This window comes from Drosophila arizonae, chromosome 2, assembly GCF_054131065.1.
Source record: "Drosophila arizonae isolate 15081-1271.41 chromosome 2, UAZ_ARI_1.0, whole genome shotgun sequence".
Classification (NCBI taxonomy): Eukaryota; Metazoa; Arthropoda; class Insecta; order Diptera; family Drosophilidae; genus Drosophila; species Drosophila arizonae.
The window spans coordinates 22,390,728-22,417,975 of NC_142922.1; the positions used below are offsets into that span (position 1 = coordinate 22,390,728).

Below are 27,248 nucleotides of genomic sequence, written 5' to 3' on the forward strand. Positions count from 1 at the left end.
TGAATTTTATTTGAATTTTATTACAGACATTGTCGGCTGCTGCTCTTGGCGCATTGCAGTTTATATTAGCGTTGTTGTTGTTGTTGTTTTTATTGTTTAGTCTTCTTCTTGTAGTTCTTTTTTCGCTAGTTTTAGTTTTAGTTTTGTTGATTACGACGCAATTGAGTGGCCTGAGTCCCTGCCCGAGTTTCCAGCCACAGACGCAGCCCAGTTTCGGTGAGAGCATGACAAGACGATTGCTCTTTCTTCTCTTTGCTTTCTTTTTTCGTTTTTGATTATTATTGTTGGTATTACTTTTATTATCAATTGAGAACGTGGTCGGCATTTTGTTTTCCTTTTCGTTGTTTCTTTCCTTATTTTTATTTTATTTTTTATTTTGTTTACGCTCTATTCATTTTTTCACTTGTCGCTGCGTTCGTTCTGTTGTTTTTGCACACTTGACTAATAGTTTGCCAGGCGGCTCGCGCGAAGCTTATCAATTGAAATTGAAATGGAATACGCCACAGCAATCAGACAAATAATAACAACTAATTGCAAAGCGAATGCCAAATGCTCTCCATTGCTCAATGAATTAAAACATTTATTGTGTGGCATTGCCGATGGATAAGACATCAATTTAATACCCATAGCAATGCTAAAGAATTCTAATTTTGTTCTATATAATTTGTAATGAACATAAGGTGAGGAATTAACTGGAAAAGTACAGTACAGTATTATGTTAACTTTCAGTCTTAAGATAGAATGTTCAAAAATATTTCCCGTTAGGTTAGAGATCCCTCAATCTACAGTAAAATATAATAAAAGAATTTTGGAATTCACTAAAAACAAATAAACATATTCTCAAAATTAAAGCCATATCAACATATTTGAAAGGCTCTATGCATGAAGAATTATTCCTTAACATTTCAATTATTTATCAAGATTCCTCCATTGGTTTTTGAGCATATGAATATGATATCAATAAGTTTCATAAGATTAGCATATAAAACTTATTGAATACTAACAAAATATATAAAATATATGATTAATATAAATATATATTAATATAATACAAAATAAAAATCTATATCTATTTTACTAAACAATATGCCCTAGATATGAAGAAATCTTCCACGATATATCGTTCTCATACTCTTTAATAACAAAATATCAAATATTATATTAATATGGGAAACATGACATGTATATAAGTACAATATTTTGATTTAACACTTGCTTCGCTTATTTTAGGTTTAGTGTACTGCAGCACTACGATGTCTATGAATACAACTGTATATGCTAATGCTTGGCTGGGGCGAAGTCGAACCGGTTTCTTTGGTCTCCTTTGGCTCTACGGGGCTATTGAAAACACTGAGGAATCTCAGCCTAGCCTAGCGCAGAGCGTGGCACTGACATAGTGCGGCTATAACACCCAGAAGCAGACCAGATATCGCGCGACTATTTGACGTCGTAATCAAGTGTTATTGTCGCGTCTTCGACTTCGACTTCGACAACAACTACGACAACGACATAGACATCGACAACGACAACGACATGGAACTGGACGTCGTCGTCGTCGCGTCTGAGCGGTCAGTAATTGAAAATTGGAATTATTTTGCAATCAGTCGACGTCGCTAGCAAAACGACGTAGTCACTGCGAATAGAGAGATAGCTAGAGACGGAGACAGAGCGAGAGAGAGAGAGAGAGAGAGACAGAGCGAGGGAGGGCAGGCGGGGCAAATTGGGCAGTGGGCACTTTATATAAGTGTAATTGCAGCGAGCAACGGCGTCTATGCTAAATAGCCGGGCGGTGTCTAGCCGGCTGAGCTTAGATAAGACAATAACAAAAAAACTACGATTCTATAAAGTATATACACATATACAGACACATGTGTGCATACATAGAGTACAGACTGTATCTGTCCGTGACTTGTCGCTCTGTTCCGCTAATTTGTCGCCGCTTATGAATTATTGATATAGCATAGACTCGAAACGAACGCCACAGTTGCATTTTTATGCAAAGCGCAAGGGTGGGCGGAGGGGGGACAGCATACCCCATAGCTTACTGTACTAGAAGAGGGTATGTGCAAAGTCGTGCTACTCACTTGTTCGGCGGCGTCTGCGTCAATGGCACCTCAATACTGTGTGTGGTACGGCGACGATCGCCTCCCATGTCGGCCAGTCGAGCAAAGTCCGTGTCCCGATCCTGATCGGCCAGACGAGCGGAGCGCCGAGACTCCAGCAGACGCACCTCCTCCAAACGCTTCTTCAGCTCGATGGGCTCCTGCAAAAAGAGAATACCAACAGTTCGTTAGTTCAAATCTCTGAACAGCTAACGATTTTCCAAGTAGTTTCCTGCTCGGAACAAAGTCAAAAAGCCTCGAATTGTGAATCATTTATTAGTATTTCTCATCAAAATTTTAATTGTCTTCTCTTTTGTTGTTTGCTTTAGTTTATAATTATTTAATGGCAATTAAAAATGAATTGCAAATGAAATATGTGAATTTATTGTGGCTCAATATCGATGAAATAGAAAAACATATTCCCAGAAACAATTTAAGCTATTGTCACGCAAAACCTAAACAGAAGTTAACTATTATCAATTCCATCTGAAATTTTCCGAGAAATTTAGAAATTGTAATTGTTAGATAGATCAGTATACAACAAACTTCTTTTTAATTATTATACAAAATGGATATTCCATTTTATATTGTATTATTACTATTTATATATAGATTTCCTATGCTTAGATTTCATTTACTAAAAAAAAAAAAATATATGTAAAAAAAAAAATTGTAATGTTTATTAAATTTTTTCATTATTTCTTGATGTTTAGAAATTCTTGAAAAATTCTTTTTTGTAAGACTCTACATAAAATTCTAAAAGTTTTAGCGTGCGCCTCAAAATTTTTTTTACTTTAAAATTCTTCACTAATTTAACAATTTTATAGTTTTAGATATCCAAAACTGGCAAACATACTTGACCCCATTCACATTTACCACTAAGTAAGAAATTTTGTAATAGAGCTTTCAGAGCTGTCCCTTAAATCACATTTACAACGATCTGGCAACCCCATATGGTTGGATATATGCATAAATCGTGCCCAGTTGCCAATTGCGTGCACCCTGGCTTTGGATTCAGCCGTTTCACCTGGCTTTTGGGCACTTTGTGGGGGAATGCGCCTTGGCCTTGAGAATTTGGCCAAGAATCGAGGGCAGCTAAACGGGTCAGGCACGCCCCAAAAAAAGAAAAGCAAATTTGTAGGCTCATTAAATATATGTACATATATAAGTGTATATGTATGTACATTTCGCTATTCTCTTTTAGCTTGACGCCTTTCACATTTGCACATTGCATTTAGTATTTGTATCTTTATGTAATCACCTTTTCTATATCTATATATACGTGTGTGTATATATAAATGTTTTTTTTTTCTGATTTGTTGTCGCGGCAACCTTCAGAAATTGTGAATTTTACACAATTCTTATTGGGCTGTTGTTAGCAATTGATTATGACAAACATCTGTATTAAACGTTATTTCAAATATTTGTCGTAATTGTATTTTATTTAATTCGTATGTTTTGTGAATTTATTTATAAACTTTGCTCTGTGCCCGTTTGGCCCCTGTTGCAACTGCAGTGCCAGCACTATAAATATTAAATATTTAGCTAAATACACACACACAAATACATATGCATATACATATATGCATATATCGCGCACCTGTATCTGACTATCTGACAGATTAGATATTCAAATGTATTAAATTTGTCACTCTCTCTAATTGTAATTGCAATTTTTTTATTTTGTTGTTGTATTTAATATTTTTTGAATGCCAAGTGGAGCGATTCGGTTGCTGTTGTTGTTCTTGTTGTTGCGTTAATTGGGCACAAAACGCCGGCCGGCGACGTCAGCAGCGTTTTGTCGGGGCAAAATGCGTCAACGGGGCGCGTATCTTACAGATACAAGGCGAAACACACATAGGCACTCGCACGCACACACACACGCACGCAGAGAGAGCGAGAGAGGGGAGAGTGAGCTATACACACGCACACGCAGGCAGCGTTGCGGCAGTGAAGAATTCGTTGACGTCGTCGTTGAGTTTATTTTTAATTATTTAAATATTCGGTTGTTATTTTATTTTTTTTTTATTTTTATTTTTCTTCTTGCTCTCGCCAATGTCTCGCCTGCTGAATTTGGGCTACTAGGCCTCGTTCTTAATTTCGTGTGCTTCTTATATTTGTGATTTAGCTTCTTTTTTATTTTATTTTTATTTGTATCTTTTTTTCGCTGCTTCTTTCACACTTTGAACTTGGTCAAAACACACACAGAAATTTCACTTGCACTTTTGTTTCACTCGCTCGACTTCGAGTTTCACACGCTTTCGAAAATTTTTGTTGGCCTTCCGTAGTGGAGTTTTGGTTTGGACTTTGTTGTCCCTCTTATTTGCTGTTGTTGTTATTGTGGTAAATATTTTATTTCTTGGGTTTACTGAGTTCTCGTTGTTGATTTGTTTTTGCTGCTTGCTCTTGGACTGATGCGAAAGGTTCGCGCGCGCATTCAAGAATGATTCTGTGTGGCGCTCGCTGGTCGTTGCCGGGTCCGCTACTAGTGCTTCGGGTCGGCATTTCGCGTTGCTTCGGCGACGCTCATTGAGTTCGGCTTGCACTCGGCGGCGACTCTCTTGCGGTGTTGCTCTCTTTGGTAGCTCTCGACGTTGTGACGTTTGTTTTTGTTTCTATGCTTTGTGCTGGCTTTTCGCATTTGGCCGCCGACAGCCGCTTGTATAGTGCCGTTTGTTTATGTATCCCACATTGAAGGCGTATTCGTGTATCTATCGTTGTGTTCGTGTACTCGGCAACGATTGCACTCGCACTCGGCCCAACGCCAGTTCCTCTGAACCAATTCGCACTCTCTCACTGCGCCGTCGCGCGCTCTCTTCGAGTGCAACTCGAATGGGCAAAAAATGAAACTCACTCAAGCTTTTACGTAAGCACAAATAGAAGAAAACGATAGATATTGCATATGTGTGTGTGTGTTTGTGACTTTTGTTTGCCGCTTGCACTGAGCAACCGCCCGCAGGTAGCTGCATTCAACTCGGTTTATATAATGTTTACCTGTTGTCTGTCCACTGCCTGACTTTAACGGGCCGTTCTCTGGCTCTTTGTTGTTTACCCGGCTCAAAGCCAGGCTCTGTCCGTGTGCAGGCAGGCAGCGCAGCTTACCGCAGCGCAGCACAGCGGAACACACAAAGGCCGCGTGCTGGAAGCATTCGCCGATCGCGTTGTTCACTTTGATTTAAGAGCAATTAACTTTGACTTAAGAGAAATATTTTTGTTGTTTATGACGCGCCGGCTGCTGACAATAACGAAGATCATCATCACGATCATCATGAGCAAGCCGACGCGAATGCGGACGCTCAGTTCACGTTTCGTTGATGATGACGAAACAAACGACACCCCCCGCCCAGCCAACCCACTTCCTCTTTCGTTTCGGCTCGACTCTGAGCTCATGCTGGGATTTTTACTCTGAACGTGGGGATTTCTGTTTCACTCTTTGTGCTTTACGTCTTAATGCCAACATATTTATGCAGTGTTTATGACACATTTAATGCCAGCTGATGGCCCAGTGGGCCACCTGATGTTTCACTCGACGGACATGTGATCGAATGATCTTTGCTTTTATTCTGTCTATTATTAAAGAGCGAGAGAGAGCGAGAAAGTGCTGTACTTTGTGCATACAATCCTTTGTTGATTATTTCTATATTTATGCCAAATATAAATAATTGACTAATCTTTGGCTTATCAGCGGCCCAGTTTGGCTTGTTGTTTGTATTGACTGCCCACAAAATAATATTTGGGTTTCAAATCAAATGCAAATGCTGATATGTTGACCTCATATCATCTTTCCACTGAAATTGTAAGCTTGAAAAACCCAAAAACCAAATTTGGCACTATTATGATTGCTGTTGTTGTTGACAATTTGACAATGTGATTTTTTTTTTTTTTTTTTCTTTGAGCCTCGTAGACAAAGGAAAACACACAAATTTTAAATAGGGCGTTGGGTGTACTTTGCATATGTATTGAAATACATAAGTCTATAGATATATATGTATGCACATATGCTGATATGTAGCTGCTACTGCGTCGGCTGCCCGATGATAATGGGCAACATTTGCGGCCGGAGATAACGCTTATCGGAGCCCTAACGTCTCTATTCTCACACGACTTATGCTCTATGCCGCATGGAACTTCGCGACGGCCAAAACCGCATGGAACACGAACGCACACGCCCAGTATGTATGTAAATAAACAGGCGAAAAGCGGTCTGGGAATATCGCTGGCCATGTGTGCCGCCCGATAAGGCCAACTCGAGGCGATAAGCGATAAGAGCTCTTAACCACAAAGAACATTTGCGGACAATGGGGCAATGCCAGGCGGTCAATTGCTCTAAGCCTTCAATATTTTGGGCATATAAATTACTATATATACTATGTGCATGTATAACAGTTTGATACACATAGATTTTTAATGACATAAGAATGGAAAAATGTTTTTTTCTTAAGTTTTAGATATTAAAAAGAAAAATTATTTATCAACTATTTATTTAATATGTTTATTTATTAATTAATTTATTTGTGCTTTATTTATAAATAAATAAAAACGATAAGAAATCTTGTAAATAAGAATATAAATAACAACAATGATAATAATAATTAATATAAATAATAATATTAATATTATATCATTTTTATTAAATAATTATTTATATTCATAATCTATTTATGGTTCCTCCATGATATTCAAAAATAATTCCCTCAAGGCAATAAATTGCATTGGCGCCTGCGCGATATTTGTCACTTGACACACTCGACATCATCAAGTCGATCATCATCGCCATCGCCATCATCATCATCGTGATGACGATAATGTGGACGACGCGTGTCAATTCCGAGCTTAATGCGAAGCCTTCTTGAAATGCGCTAAACGTGTGCCGAATACACGATCTGCATCACAAATGAGATATTTATGATTATGTATGAGTGCGATCGTAAATTATTTGTTTCGTTTTCGCTTTTGTTTTTGTTTCATTTTTAGGGGACAACTGCTTGCATATTGATTGCATCCCACTTGCGTTTCAGCCAGCTGCAAACAGCGAACTGAGCCTCGACTCACAATTGCTGAATACGGCCAACAAATGCAACTGATTAAGGCCAATTGGATCGAAGCGATTGGGAAATCACAAAGCAAATTGTAGATAAATAGATGTATATACTGTATATATTAATAATACATATATATGTATATGAAGTTTAAGAGATTCCCAATTATGTTGGCAATATGAACTTAAAGTTGCGATTAGAAGTAGCGAGTAAAATCAGAAAGGAAAAGAAACGAGTGAATAAGAAACTCTTGATCATTATACTAGGCTTGTTATAAATTGAGACTGCAGTCTGAGAGTAACGAGTACCTAAGAGCGAGTAGATTAACGACAAGAAGTAACGAGTGAAAGTAACGAGTAAGTAAAGCGCCTTTGATTAGAATACCTATAGGTAAATGCTGAGATGGAATGCCTCTAAAAGTAACGAATGTGAATGTAACGAGTAGGCAACCAGTAACGATTAACGATTAGACTAAGCAACTTAGAGACAAAGCTGTAAATCCGTAAAAGCAAGGAATGAAAGTGAAGTTAAATGAGTGAATAGAGTTGAAGAGCAACAGAGGAACAGAGAAGTAGAGAGTAAGTAACAACGAGTATTAAAAGTAAGAGGTAGAGACAATAAGCTCAGATTGTAATTGAGTGTATATGAATTAAGAATTGTGAGTTATAAAATATGTATATAATATATGTATATATATGACATAAATATATAAAAATAATACAGAACCATAAATATATATAAATACTATTATACAGTAATATCTAATATAAAATACTTGTCTGATTATCAGTTAACTCCGTTCAAGTTTTTGTCTATTTCCTATATGCTAAGAGCAACGAACATGACGATAGAATTTTTATGTGATTAACGTGTAAATAGTTTTTCGAGATATGCTTTTGGCTCATTGCTTTGCTCAGTCTTCGGCTATTATATCAGAGTTTCTCATGAGTTTTGGAGCCCTTACCAATTAGTTGTCTATCTATGCAAAGCCATCTCGCTGACCATATTTATGCATATTGTCCATAATAATGCTTCTTGTTTTTTGTTTTGTTTCGTTTTCCATTTTCCATTTTCCGGCTGCCTTGGCTACTTAGACCAAGTTTGCCTAATTTGCTGCGCCTAGCCCAAATGGCGGCCCATTCGCAACTCGATGCCTTTCAAATGGCCAAGAGAGGCAGCTGCCAGATGACGTTTGCTTATGGCTTATGCAACGATCACTTTTTTTGTTGCTGCTGTTGTTGTCTCTGTTGATGTTGCTGTTGCTGTTGCTGTTGCAAGAATACGCGACGTGGCAAATTCACGAACGGTGCGCCCCAAAATGTTGCCCACGTGCTGCTTGGCACCGCAATTTGGGTTAATTGTCTATGGATCAACTGCAACTCCATTGTGCTGACTGACAAAAAGAAAATGTCTAAATATACACATACATATATAGTATATGTATATATGGTATATACATACATATATCTCTTTATAGCCGATAAAACATTAAAGCCGCTTAACGCCTTGCATTCTGACACGCGTTCGCTGCCAATTTTGTGATATATGGCTCATGCAAAACTGTCACGATAATGGGGCGAGGTATATATCCGATATGCACAATAGATATATATACCATATATATATATATATATGTACATATATTATTTCCATAAAATTATGCCTGACTCAGCCACGAGCAAAACACAAATTGAACTTTGCAACGTCGCGACTTTTGTAGATAATAAATTTTAGGCGTCATTTGACGCGTTTTCAAAAGTACAAAACTACATAAAATTCTGGGGTATTATCAGCTGCAGACTACTCGCTCACAGTATAAAAGCAGTGAATATCTAGAGTATCTATTGGGTCAGACTTCAATGGGCGGATCATATAATTCATGGATCAAGCTGAATGATCTCACTCTAAAATAATTCTAGGCATCAATTCAAGGCTTGACAGAAAACCAATATGCTCTTTACACTTCCTGAATGAGTATTGAAAAAAAAAAAACACACGAAAACTGAAAACTGAAAGTTCGGCTCGTTGCTGTTGTTCCAGTTTACTGTTGCTTTTGTTGATTGTTTGCTCTCCATTATAATCATGTTTTTACATAATATTTACCGTTTGCTGAAATGCTTTGCAGCTCGACTGGGCAAGCAGGTATATGCGTTTGTAATGATATGTACATAACCAGGAATAATAGAAATGGGGTTTGAGTTCTATATACGTTTCTATATACTACCAACTATATACTATATACTATTAGAAATATAACAAAATATTTTATTCCAGAATTTCTTTATAAAGTTGATTAAACTATAAACCAAAACTTATCAGGTTAAATTTTATATATGATGATGATCAAACAGATACCTAAGCATTGCAAGTTCCCTTTCTATATTTTACAGAGTATATGTGCAGTCGTGCATGCTACGAAGTATGAGTCTACGATTCGCTTACACCTTGCAATCAGTTCCAAAGTTGTTCATGGTAAAGATGGTATTTGGCACTAAGGGTAGAGAGTGAGGAAAGAAGAGTGAGGAGTAGAGAGAGGCGAGTGGAGAGTAGAGTGTGAATCATTCTTTGTCTTGTGATTCATTCTGGCAATGGAATTTTGGTTTTCTTGATGTGAATAACCACTTAACCCATTTGCAGTCTAATGCGAAACATTTCAAGGGCGATGGCAGAGGGGCGGAGGGTCGGTGGCGGGGGCGTGGTCGATCACAACTTTTGCCTAGAATGCTGGCATTTTAGCGCCTAATGAAGTCTCAAAAAGCCATTAAAGCAAAACTGTTTTCCATTTTTCATTTTTCATTTCACGCTGGCGCTGAAGCGTTTTGTGGGTCATCAAACAGAGGCGTCGCAACGTGGGGCAGTGGCTGCAAGTGGTTTCTGAGTGGCGATCGATGGCCGGGGCGATCGTTCGATCATTCGATTCGACACATGTTTCGCACACTCTGCGCCGCGATTAACTCGACTTTCGCAATATCCAGCTGGTTGCCCCAATCCGCCATCCGCTGTCCGCTGTCCGCTGTCCGCAATCCACAATCTGGCCCCAACTCGAGTGGTTCGATAAAATGGTTTGCTTATGCGAGCTGGATGATGCAACTTGTATGGCACTTGCATCGTGAGTGCAGCACGCATTGACAAATCCGAGTGCCGATTTGTGGCTCTTAGTGGGTGGTGGATGCTGGATGGTGGTTGGTGGTGCTGCTAATGGAAAGTTGATGCGAAATCGAATGCATTTGAATGATAAACTCTCTCGACTGTGCTTATGTAACACAGCAAATACGGCGAAAAGCAACAACAAGCTCGGAATTAAGCGATTGCGTGCCAGAGTGCCTTTCTATGCGATTTTCATGGGTATTAGGCACATTAACAATAAACATTACAGATGTTCCTCTGCTCGCGTAAGAGAGACAGACAGTGAGCAGTAGATATGAGAATGCTATATCCGTTTCATATATGATTCAAATGAAGTCATATATGAATATTGAGTGGAATCATGAGAATCGCATAGAAGGGAATTTCTCATATAATAGAATATTTAAATAAACTTGAATAATGAGATACACCAATGGACCCATAGACCCATAGACCCACATATAGACAGTCCGTATTACGGCTAGTCTAACTTGAACATATGCTATAAGTCACGGTCATTTATATTAGCTTCTATGTCTTTAGTTGAACAATTGTTAATTGAAGGCAACAAGAAATACAAACCAAATACCAGAAGTTCCCATAACAAATTCAAACACTTGAAAATTTCAAGGTAAGTTCCAGTGTCAAATGATCTTCAGTTTTTAGTTGTCTGTTTTCAGTTTCGTTTTTATCTACGCTTTTTTTTCGTCTTCATAATCTTTATAAGCTATACGGTATCGCTTCTCACCTTGTTTGCCACTTGACCCACTCGAGCCACTTGACAGCTAACTGTGAATGCGTATACCCAAGCCTCGACACTCGTTCAATCTTTGGCCAATGTGCGAACAGCAACGCAACCAACTTTGGATTTGTAGTCAATGCCGTTGGCGCCTGTTGAAAGTTTTTTGTCTTTTTTTTTTGTTTTTTGTTTTTTGCTTTTGCACCGCCTCCCGCCCCCTTTACGTCTCTGCCACTGTAGGCGCCGGCGCGCAGCGCTTGCATGACTTGCCAATCGGAGTGGGAATGCTCCACACACCCCCAAGCCGGTTGACTGACTGCCGTTTCATAATACCCATGAAAGCCAAGTAGTCGACTTTTTATTTCTTTAACGAATTTTTACTATAGTTGTGGCTACTTTAGATCTTGTTGTTGTTGTAGTTGTTGTTGTTGTCTTGTTTTGTTTTTTACTTTCACTCGTAGCGGCGTCTGCATTTGCTCTTGTTGGCGTTTGCGGCTTTCCAGATTTTCGGACAGCACGCGCGCAACACACAAACACATACACACACAGCAACAACTAAAATCAATTTCATTGTTTAGCCCTCATTGTGGCCTTAGGGGCGCCTCAGTCTGCCTTTCTAAATTTGTCGACAAATTCGATTCGCCTTTGAACGAAATTGTAACGCGTCTAATCCTCCCCCCTCCTACCAACCAGCACCCACCGTCCCTGCAATTGTTAAGCCCTGCCTAATTGTAATGGCCGCGCCGCGCTCCATCTCCATCGCCATCTCTTTCTAACCCTTGGCAGCTGAGCGTGAGTCTTAGCTGCGTCTCTTTTTCTATATTTCTTAATTTTTTTTTTTGTCTATTTGCTGCACTTTCATTTTCGGCTGTTCGGCTCTTCTCTTTGCTCATTCGGCTGCAATTACGACGCAATTATGCTGCCGGCAATTACAGTTATGTTTATGCCGGCGCTGTTGCTGCGCTGCTGCTGCGGCGGCGGCTCAGCGGAATACCAACAAAATTAACCGTTATTTGTGTTACGTGCGTAGCGCTTACAGATTTAGCTTTAGACTTTAATATTATTTTCTGTCTTTGTTTTGGCGTTTTTCCCGCCACATCATCTAGTTGGTTTTGTTTTTGGAAAGTTGACTTTTGGTCTTTGGGCGTGAGAAGCGCTGCAAATGAAAATGCTCGAGGTGTTGACTTTGATTTTTTCTAGCTTTTTGACTTTTCCAGTTATGCAATTGATAGTTAATTTAATTTGTGCAATATGCCTATGGCCATAATTCAGCTAGAAAAAATATAGCTTTTTTGTGGCTATATTTATAGTAAGTATAGCTAGAGCGGGTTTCAATTTATTTTACATTTTTCATGCAGAAAAAAAAAAAACTCATGCCCCTTGGCCAACTGTTGCTGATGGCCAAGTGGGCAACAATCTGTTGGTAGCCGCAGTGCCTTGGGCGCTTTGCTACCCAGTTAAGAAATTACCGTTATATATATGTATTCGTATCGGGGCAGGCAGCACCTGCCAGATAGCCAGATAGCTCCCGCACTTGGGCATTACAAAACATTAACTTCGTTTTTTCTTTACTTTTTTTCGTGCTTACTCCTTCACTACCTCTTGCTCTCTCCCTCTCACACTCTGTGGCTGGCACTGAAATTAATTATGCGTTTGCGCTCAATTTGTACCATAAGTATTTCACACACACACTCACTCACATGCACACATCTCTGGAGTTGCTTTAAGAGGGGGAGGGCAACTCCTCACTCACTCTCGCACTCTTTTAGCTCTGCCTGCTCGCCCGTTCACCCGTTCGCCCGCTTCATCCGTTTCGCAGTCAACTCAACGCCCTGCGCTTGGCTTGAAGCGTAGCGAAGTGAACTCAACTGAAGTGAGGGGCATCGCCTCGCAGATTTCACAATGAGACGAAATCGTTGCCAGGCAGCCAGAGCCACCGGCCCGAAGGGGGAGCTTTTGAAATCTGTTGGCCGGGCTTAAGCGGCAGCCATTGGTTGCACTTGTTGTTGCTGCTGCAGCTGTTGTTGTTGTTGTTGTTGTGTTGTTGGCGCATATGCAATGTACACAGAACGGCGTTGCTGCTCTTGTATGTTGCACTCATGCCAAGCGCTTTGTTAGCTTTGGCTGCTCCGGCAGCAGCAGCAGCACCAGCAGCTCCATCGGCAGCAGCAGGAAAAGCAGGTGGCGTTTGAGCTTCAACAGCCTCTGCTGCCTTTGGCTCAGCAATAAAGATTTTAATTAAGCGATTGGCGGCCGATTTAAATTAATGGCTAGCAACAAATTTGGCCGCATTTCGTGTGCGCCTTTTGCTTGTTACTCCACTCGGATGTCCAGTGACAGAATCTGTCTCTGTTTGCTCTTGGCCATGTGCTGCTGAGCCAGCTTTAATTCACTCAGCTAGGGCGGAGAAAGTGCCAAATGCTTGGCTGAATTCATTACAGAGTACACGGAGTACACACAGACACACACACCCACACACACCTATGCTGGTAGCTGGCCAGGTACATAGATATCTTGTCTAGGTGAAGCTGAGACAGCTAAATGCTGCTTATGTGCAAAACTATCTCTTCAAGCAGAGAATCATTCGCTTAATCAATTTGGAGCATGTCCAAACAGAAGCTTTGAAAGCACATGAAAGTTTTAAGCACTTTAATTTTGCTGATTGCATGGAAATTTAGCTTTAATCTGAGCTGAAGATCGTATTATATATGCTTAGTCAAAAATGTTGCTAAGATCTTTTTTACCTACTCTCACTCTTTCTTTCTTCCTGTCTCTCACTCTTACTCTAACTGCATTTCTCTCTCTCGCTCTCTCCTTCTCGTTCTCTCGTTCTTTCACTTTCTCTCTCTCTCTCTCTCTCTCTCTCTCACTCTCTCTCTCTCTCTCTCTCTCTCTCTCTCTCTCTCTCTCGGTTTCCCTCTTTCATTCTCTTTCTCTGTATCTTTCTCTCCCTCTCTATATCTCTTTTTATCCCTCTCTATTTCTCTCTCTCTCTCTCTCTCTCTCTCTCTTGTTTTATCTGTCTCTTTCTCGGTTTCCCCCTAGATTTATTTCTCTCTCTCTCTCTATCTGTCCCTCTCTCTTTCTCTGTCTCACTATCGGTCATAGATTAAAGTATTATTATAATCAATAGTTAATAGTTTACCTATCGCAAATGAATTTACCGGAAATATTCTTAAATGGACTTTACAATCTCAGGGAATACCCTAAAGTTAATTTAGTCCATAAACATATATATTTTTAATTACTCATAAGCGTCATCTCTAGCTGATATCTAGCCAAACTTGAACAAAACGAAAACTTGTTTTGTACGAAAAGCTCCCCTCTATTTCTTTCTCCCCTTTTCTTCATGATCTTTCCTAAATATATGAAATAAAGTATTAAAATTCTTTTAACTTAAGTTACTACTCGCTTATGTTGGCATTTATGTGCAGCAAATCAATTTGAGCTCCTCGTTAACTTCAGACTGATTCGCACCACATGACGTATGAGTAATAAAATAATTGCTTGAAAATCTTTATACCTGATATATGATTTCTGTAAATTTGAATGAGCATTTAATCTGTGTGCGCTGCTGCTGCTGCTGCTGCTGCTGCTAGCCAAATGGTAAATGGCCAAATGGTAATGCCAAGGTGCCAAAGTATCTATTAGATGCCGTTAACTGTAACTGCAGTCGTTTGCGCTCGCAGTCGGAGGGACGGACGGAGGAACGGACGGACAGGTAGGCAGGCAGCTAGCCAAATGCGCTTGTCAGCGCTGCATTTTGCAACGACGCTCGCTCGTTCGTTCGTTCGTTCGCGTTGGCCATATAATTACGTGCGACAGGGGCAGGAAACGGCAAATTAGAAGCGAGTTGCTAAAGCCACTCGCATTATCCTGCGGCCATGCGCCGGCTTTTACCCCGAACTCTCCCCCCCCCCCCCTCCGCGCTCGCTCTCTCGCTCGATTAGGGGCCATAATTTCCGCGTTTGGCACGCGAGATTTCAGTTGGCTTTCATTGGAATAGAGCCATAAAACTGAATGATTTTCGAATTAGCCAACTCTCTCGCTGATAAGGCAGAGCAACATGACAAATTTCTGTGAACTTTTCCAACGTATAATTTGTAGCTCTCATGCCACAATAGATAGCACATAATTGAAAATATGCCAACTGAACTGGGACGTGGACTTGGCTCAACTTCTGACATTTATCTAACCCCCTTTAAATTGCATATCAATGCATTTGTATCGGCAACCCGGAAACTGTAACCACGCAGCTGCCGCAAGTCCGGCACTGAGTCACCGCAGCAGCCAATCAGCTTTTGCAGGTGTGGCCCCAAACCCCAACAGAGATCTGTTGTCCCGCAAATGCAGCGAGAATGCTTCAAGGCAAGCAAATTTATGATTTCCAATTGTATAATTTGGCCACTCAAAACTGAAAACTGAAATCTGAATGCGAAAAACTGGGTCAGACGCATGCCGGCCTGCCAGCCAGCCAGCCAGCACTTTTCCATGTGTTCCAAATGAATTTTCCAGCACAATTCTCGAATCAGTTTTTCAGGTCAATTTGACCCAGTTTCGGGCGGCAACTGAAAGTGAAAACTCGCAACATGTTTGACCCTAATTTATAATAATATATACACAGGCAACTAACACACATACACGTACACGCATACATGCTTTGACGGCACTTATTAAAAATTTGCACAACTTTTGATGTTCGACTCGGAATCCGCATGCCAAACGAGTTGGAAAGTGCGAATTTTTGCACGCCCCAAAATTAGCATAAACCAAACTATTTAGCCAAAAACAAGTTGCCAAAAACTTCGCATCAAAACAAGGCAAAGACAGCAGCAGCAGCAGCTCATAAACAATATTAAGTTTACAGCTCAACTCAGCTCAGTTCGAGTTCGGCTTCACTAAACAAAAGCTGACAAAGAAAAGTTTTATTGGATTTCTTAAAAGTTTACATAAATTGTTAACACAAGACATAAAAGAATTTTATGAAAAATATTTTTGTAGCGCTTTTGGAATTTCGAGAGTTTCCATCGAGATCAGGGTCAGAGCTGGCTAACAATAATTGATGTTGGCTTTTAGCAACTATCTCAAATGTGAAGTTAACTCATTTATCAAGCCACAAAATCGATTGATAAAAGACTCACTAATATATCCAAATGGCTGCTCTGGACGGCTTATATAAGTGCGGGGGCGCTGGCGAGCGACTAGCATAAAAACTTGACTCAAAACACACAAAAAGAGACACACAAAGAAAACAACAAAATAAAAGCAAAAGAAAAACATAAACAAATTCCGGCAGCAAACAAGTTTCGCATGCTAACGTTAAATAGACATAAGCAGCAATGCCGCTGCCGCTGCCTCAGTCGACGTTGCTGCCGCAGTCGACGTGAAGCGCAGAGTCGTTAGTTTCACACTTTCGAGCGGCGGCTACTACTACTACGAGTTATGCTTGAGTAAGTAGCTAACGGCTAAGGCTAAGCAAAATAAAAGTATCTCATGGATGCCGCGTCCATTGCGTGTGTGAAGCGTGTTATAAACTGCAACACACACACACACACACACACACACACACACACACACACACACACACACACTGGCATACACACACACACACAGAGAGATACATAAACTGATGTGCTACGCAAACAATGATTGGCATTTGTTGTTATCGTTATTTGTTGCTGCTGCTCAAAGTATGTGCACTCGCTGAAATTGCCCAGACGCCGCCGTCGACGTCGGCGTCGTCGCTGCAAAGTTTTGAAATAACTTCTTGTGCCCCCCTCGCCATGATATGCCGGCCAGCACATAACTTGAAGCCAGGCGCATTCGCAGCCAAACTTTAATTAAGGAATCCTCGCAACAATTTAACAGTTTTGTATTACTTTCGAAAAAGCCTCAACACAATGCCGAAGTTATCTAACGCCAACAGTTGCTCGGGCCACTTGGCCACTCAGTCAGCAATTATGCGTTTATTTGGCATGAATTTGAAAGGCGGCTTCACAAGTATCATAGCAGAAACACAGGGGAGCAGAGGCAGGTGAGAAAAAACAGGGTGGGTATAATAAATAAGTAGGTAGTTCAGTCAGGATAAAGAGGTGAAAATGATACATATATAAAATAGATACACCTGCACATAGATATTGTTTTGTATGGTTATATGCGCCTATGAGCCTAATGAATATGCAAGCTAACAGGGTTAAGAGTTAAATCTTAAGCAAATAGCTTTAGATATATTTAACAGTTTTTCAATATATCAATTTTTATAAATAACAAATTTCATTAAAGCTTAGGTTAACACCTCCGTCTAGCCTAAAAATAAACAGAGCTGGGATAGTTAACACATCTATGCAGTGGATTACGAGATATGGGAAAATTATGCGGGTTTGCTACTGAGCATACTCTATATTATTGTTATTAATATAGGAAAAAAATTTAATTTAAACTTAATAAAATTATAAAAAAAATTAAAATAGAAAATAAACTTAAAATTGAATTTAAGCCTAATAAAATTAAAATTTTAATTTCAATTGATTACAAAATTTATTTTTATTTTAATTATAAATTTTATGAATCAAAAAATACATTTATAACTTCAATTTCGAGTTTAATAAAAAAATTCTATTTTATAAAAAAAAAATTATAATCATTTTAATTTTAATTTATATGCAACTGTTATATATCGTCAAGAAAAAGACAATTTTAACAAACAATAAATCGTGCCCTAAGCTAAAGTGTTCCGAATAATTCCGAATTTTTATTCAACTATTTCCATTGTTTCTCTTATAAATATAATTATATATTTATAATTCTAACATATAAAGTGATTTATTGAATATTTGATTTATTTCCAGTTTATATTGAATTTTCTTATCTTTACCATTAAAATATGAATTTAAGCTCTTCTCCGTAATTCCTACCATATTATGTCACAGTCCTTTGCAGTTATGCCTCTTTGATACTAGTATTAGTATATTATATATGCATGTACATCATCTCCATTTAGTACCTGATACCTGCAGGCTTATGTCCGTAGAGTCGTTACAACTTATGCCCTCTTGAAATTATTTTCTCTGTGACACGCTCCCTATAAAAGTACAATAGCAGCAATTTAAGCTCTCTGAACTCAATCCTCTCTGTGGCACGTTCTCGACCGGGTTTTAAGGTAAACTTTTGTGAACTACTGCCGGCAGGAAGGTTCCTATTCGAGTTCAGAGGCTATTATTTTGTTACCGCACACATTTACCTGTTTACCATTTGCATGAACTCATTTAAAGTCGACAATGCCATGAATACGCACCTGGAATGACAAAAGAGACGAAATTGTTTAAGTACGTTTAATTGTTTATGAAATGTATTAAACAATGTAACGTTATTTTTAATGCCGTTAACGGCGCTTGCAACAATAAACCGAAGACACGAAATGGAAAACAATACGAGCAACAACAACAATAATGTAAACCAATTGCATTTTTCTCATTTTGTTTTTGCAACGTATTGCGAAGCGTGTGCCATAAATTGGCTGAGAGTTTTCCTCATTTTTGTTGTTATATATTTCACATTTTATATGGTTTTCTTTTTCTTTATAGAGCACACAGCAGCAGCAACAGTTGCCGCTTGTTGTTGGAGCCAAACACCTGTAAGCCACAAATCGTTGGGGGGTTTGTTTGTCTTTAATGCCCACAAAGAGAGAAAACAACAATAAGACAGCTGATATGTTTAAGTTGTTGCATAAAGCAAAGACCGTGTGGCACTTGTAGCAGGAGAGCAGAGGCTGCAGCAGGCGGGGCAGGGGCTGGGGCTGTGGATAATGCAGTGCAATTGGGTGCTGCAGAGAGACAGCTGCGGCTTGGAGTGTGGATAGAAGAAACCGTTGCTTTGATTTTCTTGCAGCAGCAGCAGCAACAGCGGCAGCAGCGAAAAAAAGTGAAAGTAATACAACAACAAACAGTAGCCAATAAACAACAGCAACAGCAACGGCGAGCGAACTCTAACTGGAAAAGCAAACAAATAAACAAACGAACTGCAAAAAATCAAGAAAAAAAACACACACACACTTACACACGCACGCACACATAGAAGAAATAAAATTTCCACAGGTGAATGAATTTAAATTTGCAAAGCGGAGCCGAGCTAAATCCAGTTGCAGCTAAGCAGGAGGCGAGCCGAGCGAGGGCAGGGGCAAGCGCAGCTAAAAGTTAAAAGTTCACAAAACTTGCATCTTGTTATTTGTGATGCAGTTGTTGTTGTTGTCGTTGTTGTTGTTGTTGTTGCGCACCTGTTTGCTAGCTGGCGAGTGTTGCCGTTGTGATTGCCGGTCGAGCAGCTTTTTTGGCCAAAAACTCAACTCAAATGGCAAACAACAAATTCCGCATTTATCAGCAAGCAACTTGCAACAGACAACTTGCAACTGGCAACTGCTGCAAAACAATGCAAAGCGGCGACTTATAATTGAGATATGCACACGGCAGACAGCTCGAGAAGCGCCCAACAGTGCGGAAATGGCCAAGAGAACATGTCGAATGCCAGCTCTCGAATGAGGCTAACAAATTACGGGAGCCAAACTCAAAGTCAAACTCAATTCTTGGCAAGTCTCTGGCTGGCCAGGTTAAAGTTGGCCCAAATGAAATGGCATAGCTATTGTTGCCTTGCACTTGGCTGGCTCTAATCAAATAAATAAATATATATTTTGCAATGCAAAAACAAACAGACAAACAAACAGCTATAAATAGCAAAGCCTTTGTGCTGACTGATTTGACTTGATGGAAATTTCACAAAAAAAAAAAAAAAAAAAAACAAGTAAGAAGGCTCCAGTCGAGACTGCTCGACTAGGAGATACCCTGAACCCTCCAAGCTGATATTCTAATCAGTCTGGACTTTTTTTATGCACACATACATACACATGCACTTATCAGCACGCGCTCTGCTGACTGCGCAGTTAGCAGCGACTGCGCTTGGGCTGCGCTGCAATGTGGGCAATATTATGAGAATTTATTTGTTGAATAATTTCTTTTGTAGACATACGATCTTAATGAAACTTTCAGAGCGTAATCATATGGTTAAAATATGTGTACATTCCAAAGCACAAGACTCTAGTACTTGAAATGCGTTTTTTACAAATTGGGGGAGAAGGGGGCGTGGTATCCAAAATCTGTAAATTACAAAATCTTTGTATCCATTAATTTTATATACAACCCAAATTTGAAGTCTCCAGGTCTAAAAGTGTTAAAATTAGGCTGAAAAAACCAAGTCTATTATTCGATTATTCTCGATAAAAAAGTTATCGGACGAGTTATCGAAAAAATAAAGCAAACTTGTACTGCCTATGGTATACACGAGTATGCATGCCAAATTTCAGCTCTCTAGCTCTTATATCTTCTGAGATTCTTTTGCTCATACGGACGGACGGACGGACGGACGGACGGACGGACGGACGGACGGACGGGCGGACGGACGGACAGACGGACAGGGCTATATCGACTCAGCTCGTCGTGCTGATCAGGAATATATATACTTTATGGGGTCTGCGATGATTCCTTCTGCCTGTTACATACTTTTCACAAAACCATTATACCCTGATTTCCCATTTTCAATGGGTTCAGGGTATAAAAATAGGCAGCAAGAAAGGAAAAACCTTATCAATTGTTATTTGTTGACTGAATTTAGCATTGTTTACAGAGACAAAGAAATGTGTGTGGGCTTGAAATATAAAATTTTTTTCAATTTATAGTTCAGAGTCTCCATTTGATTCTATGACAATAAAAAGCAGTGGCACCAAGAGTCAAAACGCCTGCAAAAATTTAGATTAAAAGCTTACTGAAATTTTTAAACATTTTATTTGTTAGCTTTCAGCTAGAAAACAATTTGCATTAAGCTAAATTCATATTATTCTAAAAAGTTTTAGAGAGAGCGAGAGAGAGAGAGAGAGTGAGACAATAAGGCGCAATCATTCTATATATATAATCGTATTTTTCATGATAATTTTCTATTTTTTGCCCATTCTATTATTTTGTCTTCACCTTCCATTTTCTTAGGTCAGTTTTATCTCTCGTCGCTTGGCACTGCACAAGCTGAGCCACACCCACTTCAGCTGAAGAATCTCAAGTTTATCTCTGCAATAATATTTACCTCGTATTTTATTCTTTAGTAAAATCCATTTTACATTTTTCATCAGCTAGTTTTCCATACTGTTGACCTTTGAGCAAACTAAAGCAAACACAATCAGATTGAAATAAAACTGCCCAGCTAATAGATACCCTAAGGTAGCTAAAAGACGAAGTACTGTTTATTTGGGTACAGTCATATCAAAGATTTTGTATCGACTTCAATCGATTTCATAGAAATAAATACAGTTATCCTCCATGTGCTAAAGGGACTACCTACAGCAGTAGCCTATGATCAGGTGCTGTAAGAGATGATAGATATATATCAATTATGTAGCATATATTTCATGTCAGCCACGCCTCCTGCCTTCCATTACACACGGTTTACATAAAAATACTATATACCGTCTATCCCTCTCCTTATCTCCTTTGATATGCTTCCATTTTTCAGGCTTCTTAACCGACCCCCACTATTTTCAACACCTTTACCTCACTACGTCCCACGTTTACCTGCAGCCACTGCCTCAAAATACTCTTGCGCTGCTCTTCTCTTCGCCTCGTTGTCTGTGGCTCGTTGTCCCATAAATTCGAGTTGGGTTCAGGTGCTCTCGAACGCGGGCCTAATTAGATGCACAGGTCTTGCTGCCATCTAGAGACAACGGGCATCTAATTAAAGGCCAAACAGTGGAGTGGCGGCATATGAGAATCGCTGGTCATTCATTTCCCAAATAATTTATTCAAACTAGCGGCGATGTTGTTCCTCGCTTTAACTTGAATTTTTCCCAAATAAAAAAAACTAAAATCAACAAAAATTTCGAATTTCCTAGCCGAGAATGCCGATGTCTGCGCGCGCTGAAAATTAATGGGGTCATTTCCCCTGTCGCCTGCATTAAGAATAGCTATTGGATTTACAGGGAACTTCAGAAAGTATGCCAAGTACATTTGTTTTCCTCTTCGAAAGCAATGAATCGTTTAAGCAAACAAATGAATCAACTAACAAATTTCATAATATATTACCAACTATGAAAAAGCAAATAAACTTGGCTCATATATATGAAAAAAAAACATATACGAATTTGTGTATTAAAAATTTTTTTTTAGATGTATTTAAAATAAATATATACATTAATGTAAACTTGAAATTTTATGATATATAATAATTTAAATACAATAATTAAAATACTGTTGACTGTGTGAAAATTTACTTTTGCAACATAAATGAGTTTCAGTGAGAGAACATTTGTATAAGTTTTACAATAAATACTGGTAAGGATGCTCCAATTGAGATTGCTATTTCAATCACACCCAAAAACGGAGTCTGAGTTTCGATTATTATCGATCAAGCAGAAACGAGATGAGTTATCGAAAAAATATTATAAGCTCGCGCTGTGTAGGATATACACTTGGCACAGTTAAAATTTCAAGTCTGTAAAGTTTGTAGTTTTCGAGATCTCTGCGTTCATACGGACGGACAGACGCCCACCTGCTTCTGCTCGTTACATATGTGTTAACAAAAACATTATACCTTGATAGATATATGAAGCATTTTCATTAGGCTCGTATTTTAATTGAATAAATATTTAAAGCTGGAATTCTGCTTAATCTAAGCAATAAAATCTATTTTAAGATGAACTAAAATAAAAAATTGGCTGCATATGAAAATCTGCTGCATCATTTGCTATCAATCGAACATTTAACTTTTGTGCTTAGGATATATTTCGTATAGATGATTTAGATTTGTTGTTGTTAAACTAAACTCACTTGTTTAAATTTGATATTCAATATTTTGCTCTAGTTTTCAGTTACTGTGTCCGGAGCAAAGCAAATTGATTTCGTGCCGAAGTGAGTTCAGGCAGCATGGAAATACATTCAGCTTACAAAGTTTCGAATGCGTTGGCCACGTCCTAGAAATTTTCTTAGCAAACAATGTGCAATGTGCACAGAATGGATATTAAACAAAAACAAAATGTAGCCAGACAATTTGAGTTCCCGTTTTTTTCTTTCTTGACACAGTTGAGCTCTTGTGTAAGAGACTGATATACATTTGTATATATACATATAAATGTATGTGTATGTATGTGTGTATACATATGTATGTTTGTATATCTAAAATGTCACGGCTCTGTTGTGTAATTTGTTGTTGTTTAATGTACTTGAAAGTTGTTAACGAATTTCCTTTGCAAATTGGTTGTCACTATCATTGGCATTGGTTTTGTAATCGGGCAATTGCATCACATGCACCTGTGTTGATAAACAACAGACACACACAGGTATTATCTCTGTTTCACTCTCTCTCTGTCTCTTTGTTACTCTCGCTCTCTGTGTTGGCTGCCAGCTGTTTGGCTCTTATCAACAGTTAAAAGTTTCGTAATGTTGGCTCGTTCTTATCGCGCCCGTGTGGCAACTGCAGTTCGCACAAAAGCTGCAAGCGAAGCAACATAAAAAACAACACGAAGAAGGCGAAGGCGAAGAAAAGGTAAACGTAGAAGTCGCACTTCCGCCGTCTTATCAGCGCTCACGTGCTCAGTTATTGCCGTCGCCGCTGCTTTTGGCCTGATTAACTCGCAAGCTGCCGGCAATATCTGTGAAATGCAGTCATAATGCGAATTGCGATTTCTATTTGCTTTGTTCGCATTGTCAGTTGCAACAGCAACAACAGCAACAACAACAACAACAGCAATGTCTGTTGCTATCAGCGCACACGTGTCATTCGCAAATGTCAACTTTGTCACGTCCTCAATTCATTTTTATTATTATTTTTTTTTTTTATTTTGGTGTTGACAGTTTTAGAGCAGCGGCCTCCAGTGCATTGCATTTAGCTGGGATTGAGTTGGATTGAATGAGATTGAATTGCCACATACTCAATCAATGTGTCTCTCTCTGTGTGTGTGTGTGTGACATTAATCTCAATTTTTGCATATTTTTGCACAGCTGCGTGCACTTGAAGCCAGCCCAATCTCATTTATGCTAGTTTTTTCTTATATAAAAAGTATTTAAATGTATACTATATACATTGCATTGTCTTTCTATATTCTGCGCCTTTCAGATTAGTTTGAATATACACATACATATATGCATTTGATTTAATTGCTCATTGTCATTGGAACAGCTGTAATTGATAATTGAATGCATTTTTAATTGTCATCTAAATGCGCATTAGAAATACTGAGAAATCGTCCTCGATTCACAATAGAAGCTTATAGGGAAAACAAAATTATTGTATTTTTTATGACTTGTACGGAAGCGCTTTGTTGTGTAAAACATTTATTGGTTTTATGCACTTTCGATGTATTTTACTTGATAAGCTAGTCTGCACGTTTGACTCTCTAATTAACAGGTGAAATAAATGCTTGAAGCTTGTGCATGTTGCAAAAGGTATTTAAATTGTAGCGCATATATTTTTAGATTTACCACGCCCCAGGGGATATATTATATATATATTATATCTATTCTACTATTTTTTTATAAAGCTCTATAGCTTAATATAGTTTTTTTTTTGTTTTTTTTTTTTTTTTTTTTTTTTTTTTTTTTTTTTTTTTTTTTTTTTTCATTTTACCGAGAGAGAGTATTTCAAACTGCTAGTTTCCAGTTTCAATGGCGATGCAGCCTCAAACGGACTCGCTGTTGATATCAAACTCTTTGCATAAGCGCAAATAACAAACCCAGTTTAGTGATAATTCTAACGAGCAATCGTAGACTCCAGCCAACTAATTGGCACCTCTAATTCTCTCACTCTCCCTCTCCCAATCTCTCTCTCTCTCTCTCTGCCTCTGTCAGTTTCATATTGCAACAGCATATTTTGCATCGTGTGGCTTATAAACATGCACAAAAGAAGCAACAGCAGCAGCAACGGCAGCGGCAGCAGCGGCAGAGCTCTGAAAGTTATGGAGCCGCTTGCTCTTTTATGTTTTGCTTTCATTATGTGGTAGCAGCGCTTTGTACATGATTTTTCCCTATGGCAACATCGTGGCGCGACAAGTGTGACACACATTTCCATAGATTTTATTTTCGAAATTGTTTGCATTAGCATTGGCCGGGCCGCGTGGCGTACAGCGAGAGTTCGGCTAGGTAAAATGCTAAAAATGCTTTTATGCACACGCTCAACAATGAGGAAATCTTTACGAGCACATCTGGCACATAAAGTGTCCAACCCAACTGCGGCCAGCGGTGCTCGAGTGGTGGGTCAGGAGTGAGACGCTGTTGCAGTCAAAGATGTGGCCATGGTCAAAAGTGGTTGTTGTTGTTATTGTTGCTGTAGCTGTTGCTGTTGCTGTTGCTGCTGATGTTGTGGCGTTTGCTGTTGACGTTCATGTTGCTCTGGCAATTAATTACGTCTACCAGTTGACAGTTGCAGTTGCCTCTGCAGCAGCAGCAACTGTTGCCGTTGACTATTTGATCTTTGCACTGCGATAGCGTAGCATAAACTGAGCTGAAGAGGGTGTGTAACTGTGTGTGTGTGTGGTCAACAAATGTCAAAGCAACCAGGAAGTGTTTGGCCAACGGTCAGTGAGCGCTTCAAATTAACAGCGACAGCCAATGTCACATACATTGCCCCAGTTTTGGCCTCAGCCACGCCCTGACGCCTCGGCCTGGCCCGCTAGACCGGAATATGACAGAGTTTTGTTTTGTTTTTGTTTTTGTTTTATTTTTTACAGCAGCAGCAAATATATAGAGAAGACGACAAACGTGACATTTGTAATTCATGTTAATTGGTTTAGAAATCAGGCAAAGGCAAACTTGACAGGGAACAGCGTGTACCCGCCTCATATTTATTAGTCGTTTATTGCACGCCAACTTGGCGGCTTCTTTATGAATTGTATTTAAATATACATGTGCTTCACTCTTGTGCAGCTAACCACAGATGGTCATCACACACACACACACGCAGAGACAGGCACTCTGGGCACTCTGGGAGTACATTAATTAGCTGAAATTCTACACTAATTTGTTGCTTTTTTGTTGTTGTTGGTGGGAGGGGAAATGAGGTCACTTTTGTAAAAAGCCTACCAAATGCAGCAACAGCAAAAAAACTCAAAAATAGAAAACAAATTGACGAAGCGTTAAGCGTCTGCCTTAACAGTAGGTGGGGCAATACAATTCAAGCCAGCCAACCAGCCACAAAAAAAAAACAAGTAAGAAAGCTCTAGTCGAGACTGCTCGACTAGGAGATACCCTGAACCCTCTAATCTGATATTCTAATCATTCTGCACTTCTTTTATGCACACATACATACAGATGCATCCACACGCACGCATAAGCCTGCGCTCTGCTAACTGCGCAGTAAGCAGCGACTGCGCTTGGGCTGCGCTGCAGTGTGGGCAATATTATGAGAATTTATTTGTCGAATAATTTCTTCTGTGAACATATGATCTTAATGAAACTTTCAGAGTGTAATCATATGGTAAATATGTGTGTACATTCCAAAGCACAAGTCTCTAGTACTTGAAATGCGTTTTTTGCAAATTGGGGGAGAAGGGGGCGTGGTATCCAAAATCTGTAAATTACAAAATCTTTGTATCGATTAACTTTATATACAACACAAATTTGAAGACTCCAGGTCTAAAAATGTTCAAGTTAGGCTAAAAAAACAAAATCAATTTTTCGATTATTCTCGATAAAAAAGTTATCGGACGATTTATCGAAAAAATAAAGCAAACTCGTACTGCGTATGGTACACACGAGTATGCATGCCAAATTTCAGCTCTCTAGCTCTTATAACTTCTGAGATCGACGCACTCATACGGACGGACGGACGGACGGACGGACGGACGGACGGACGGACGGACAGACGGACAGGGCTATATCGACTCAGCTCGTCACGCTGATCAAGAATATATATACTTTGTGGGGTCTGCCACGCCTCCTTCTGCCCGTTACATACTTTTTCACAAAACCATTATACCCTGATTTCCCATTTTCAATGGGTTCAGGGTATAAAAAAATAAAATAAAATAAATAACTAAAACAAAACCAAAAACAACCTCGCAACAACAAGACCTTGCTTATGCATCGCACGCACCCAAAAACACACACACACACACACGCACACAATCACACACAGTTGGAAAACAAAGCCCAAACGAAATGAAAACTAGCCAAAGAAAATTGTATAGACATTTTCTGGTTGTTAGCTGTCAGCTTCAGT

The 27,248-nt window shown here is 39.2% G+C and overlaps 1 protein-coding gene across 2 annotated transcripts in view; it reads right to left on the reverse strand.

The window, feature by feature from the left end:
* The window catches only part of Glut4EF (Glucose transporter 4 enhancer factor), a 157,091-nt gene that overhangs the window by 67,437 nt on the left and 62,406 nt on the right, over positions 1–27,248 (reverse strand). For both annotated transcript variants that reach the window (XM_089468215.1, XM_089468211.1), the window contains exon 2: positions 2,085–2,263. In XM_089468215.1, coding sequence (XP_089324341.1) covers positions 2,085–2,263 — 179 coding nt within the window. The remainder of the gene's footprint in view (positions 1–2,084; positions 2,264–27,248) is intronic.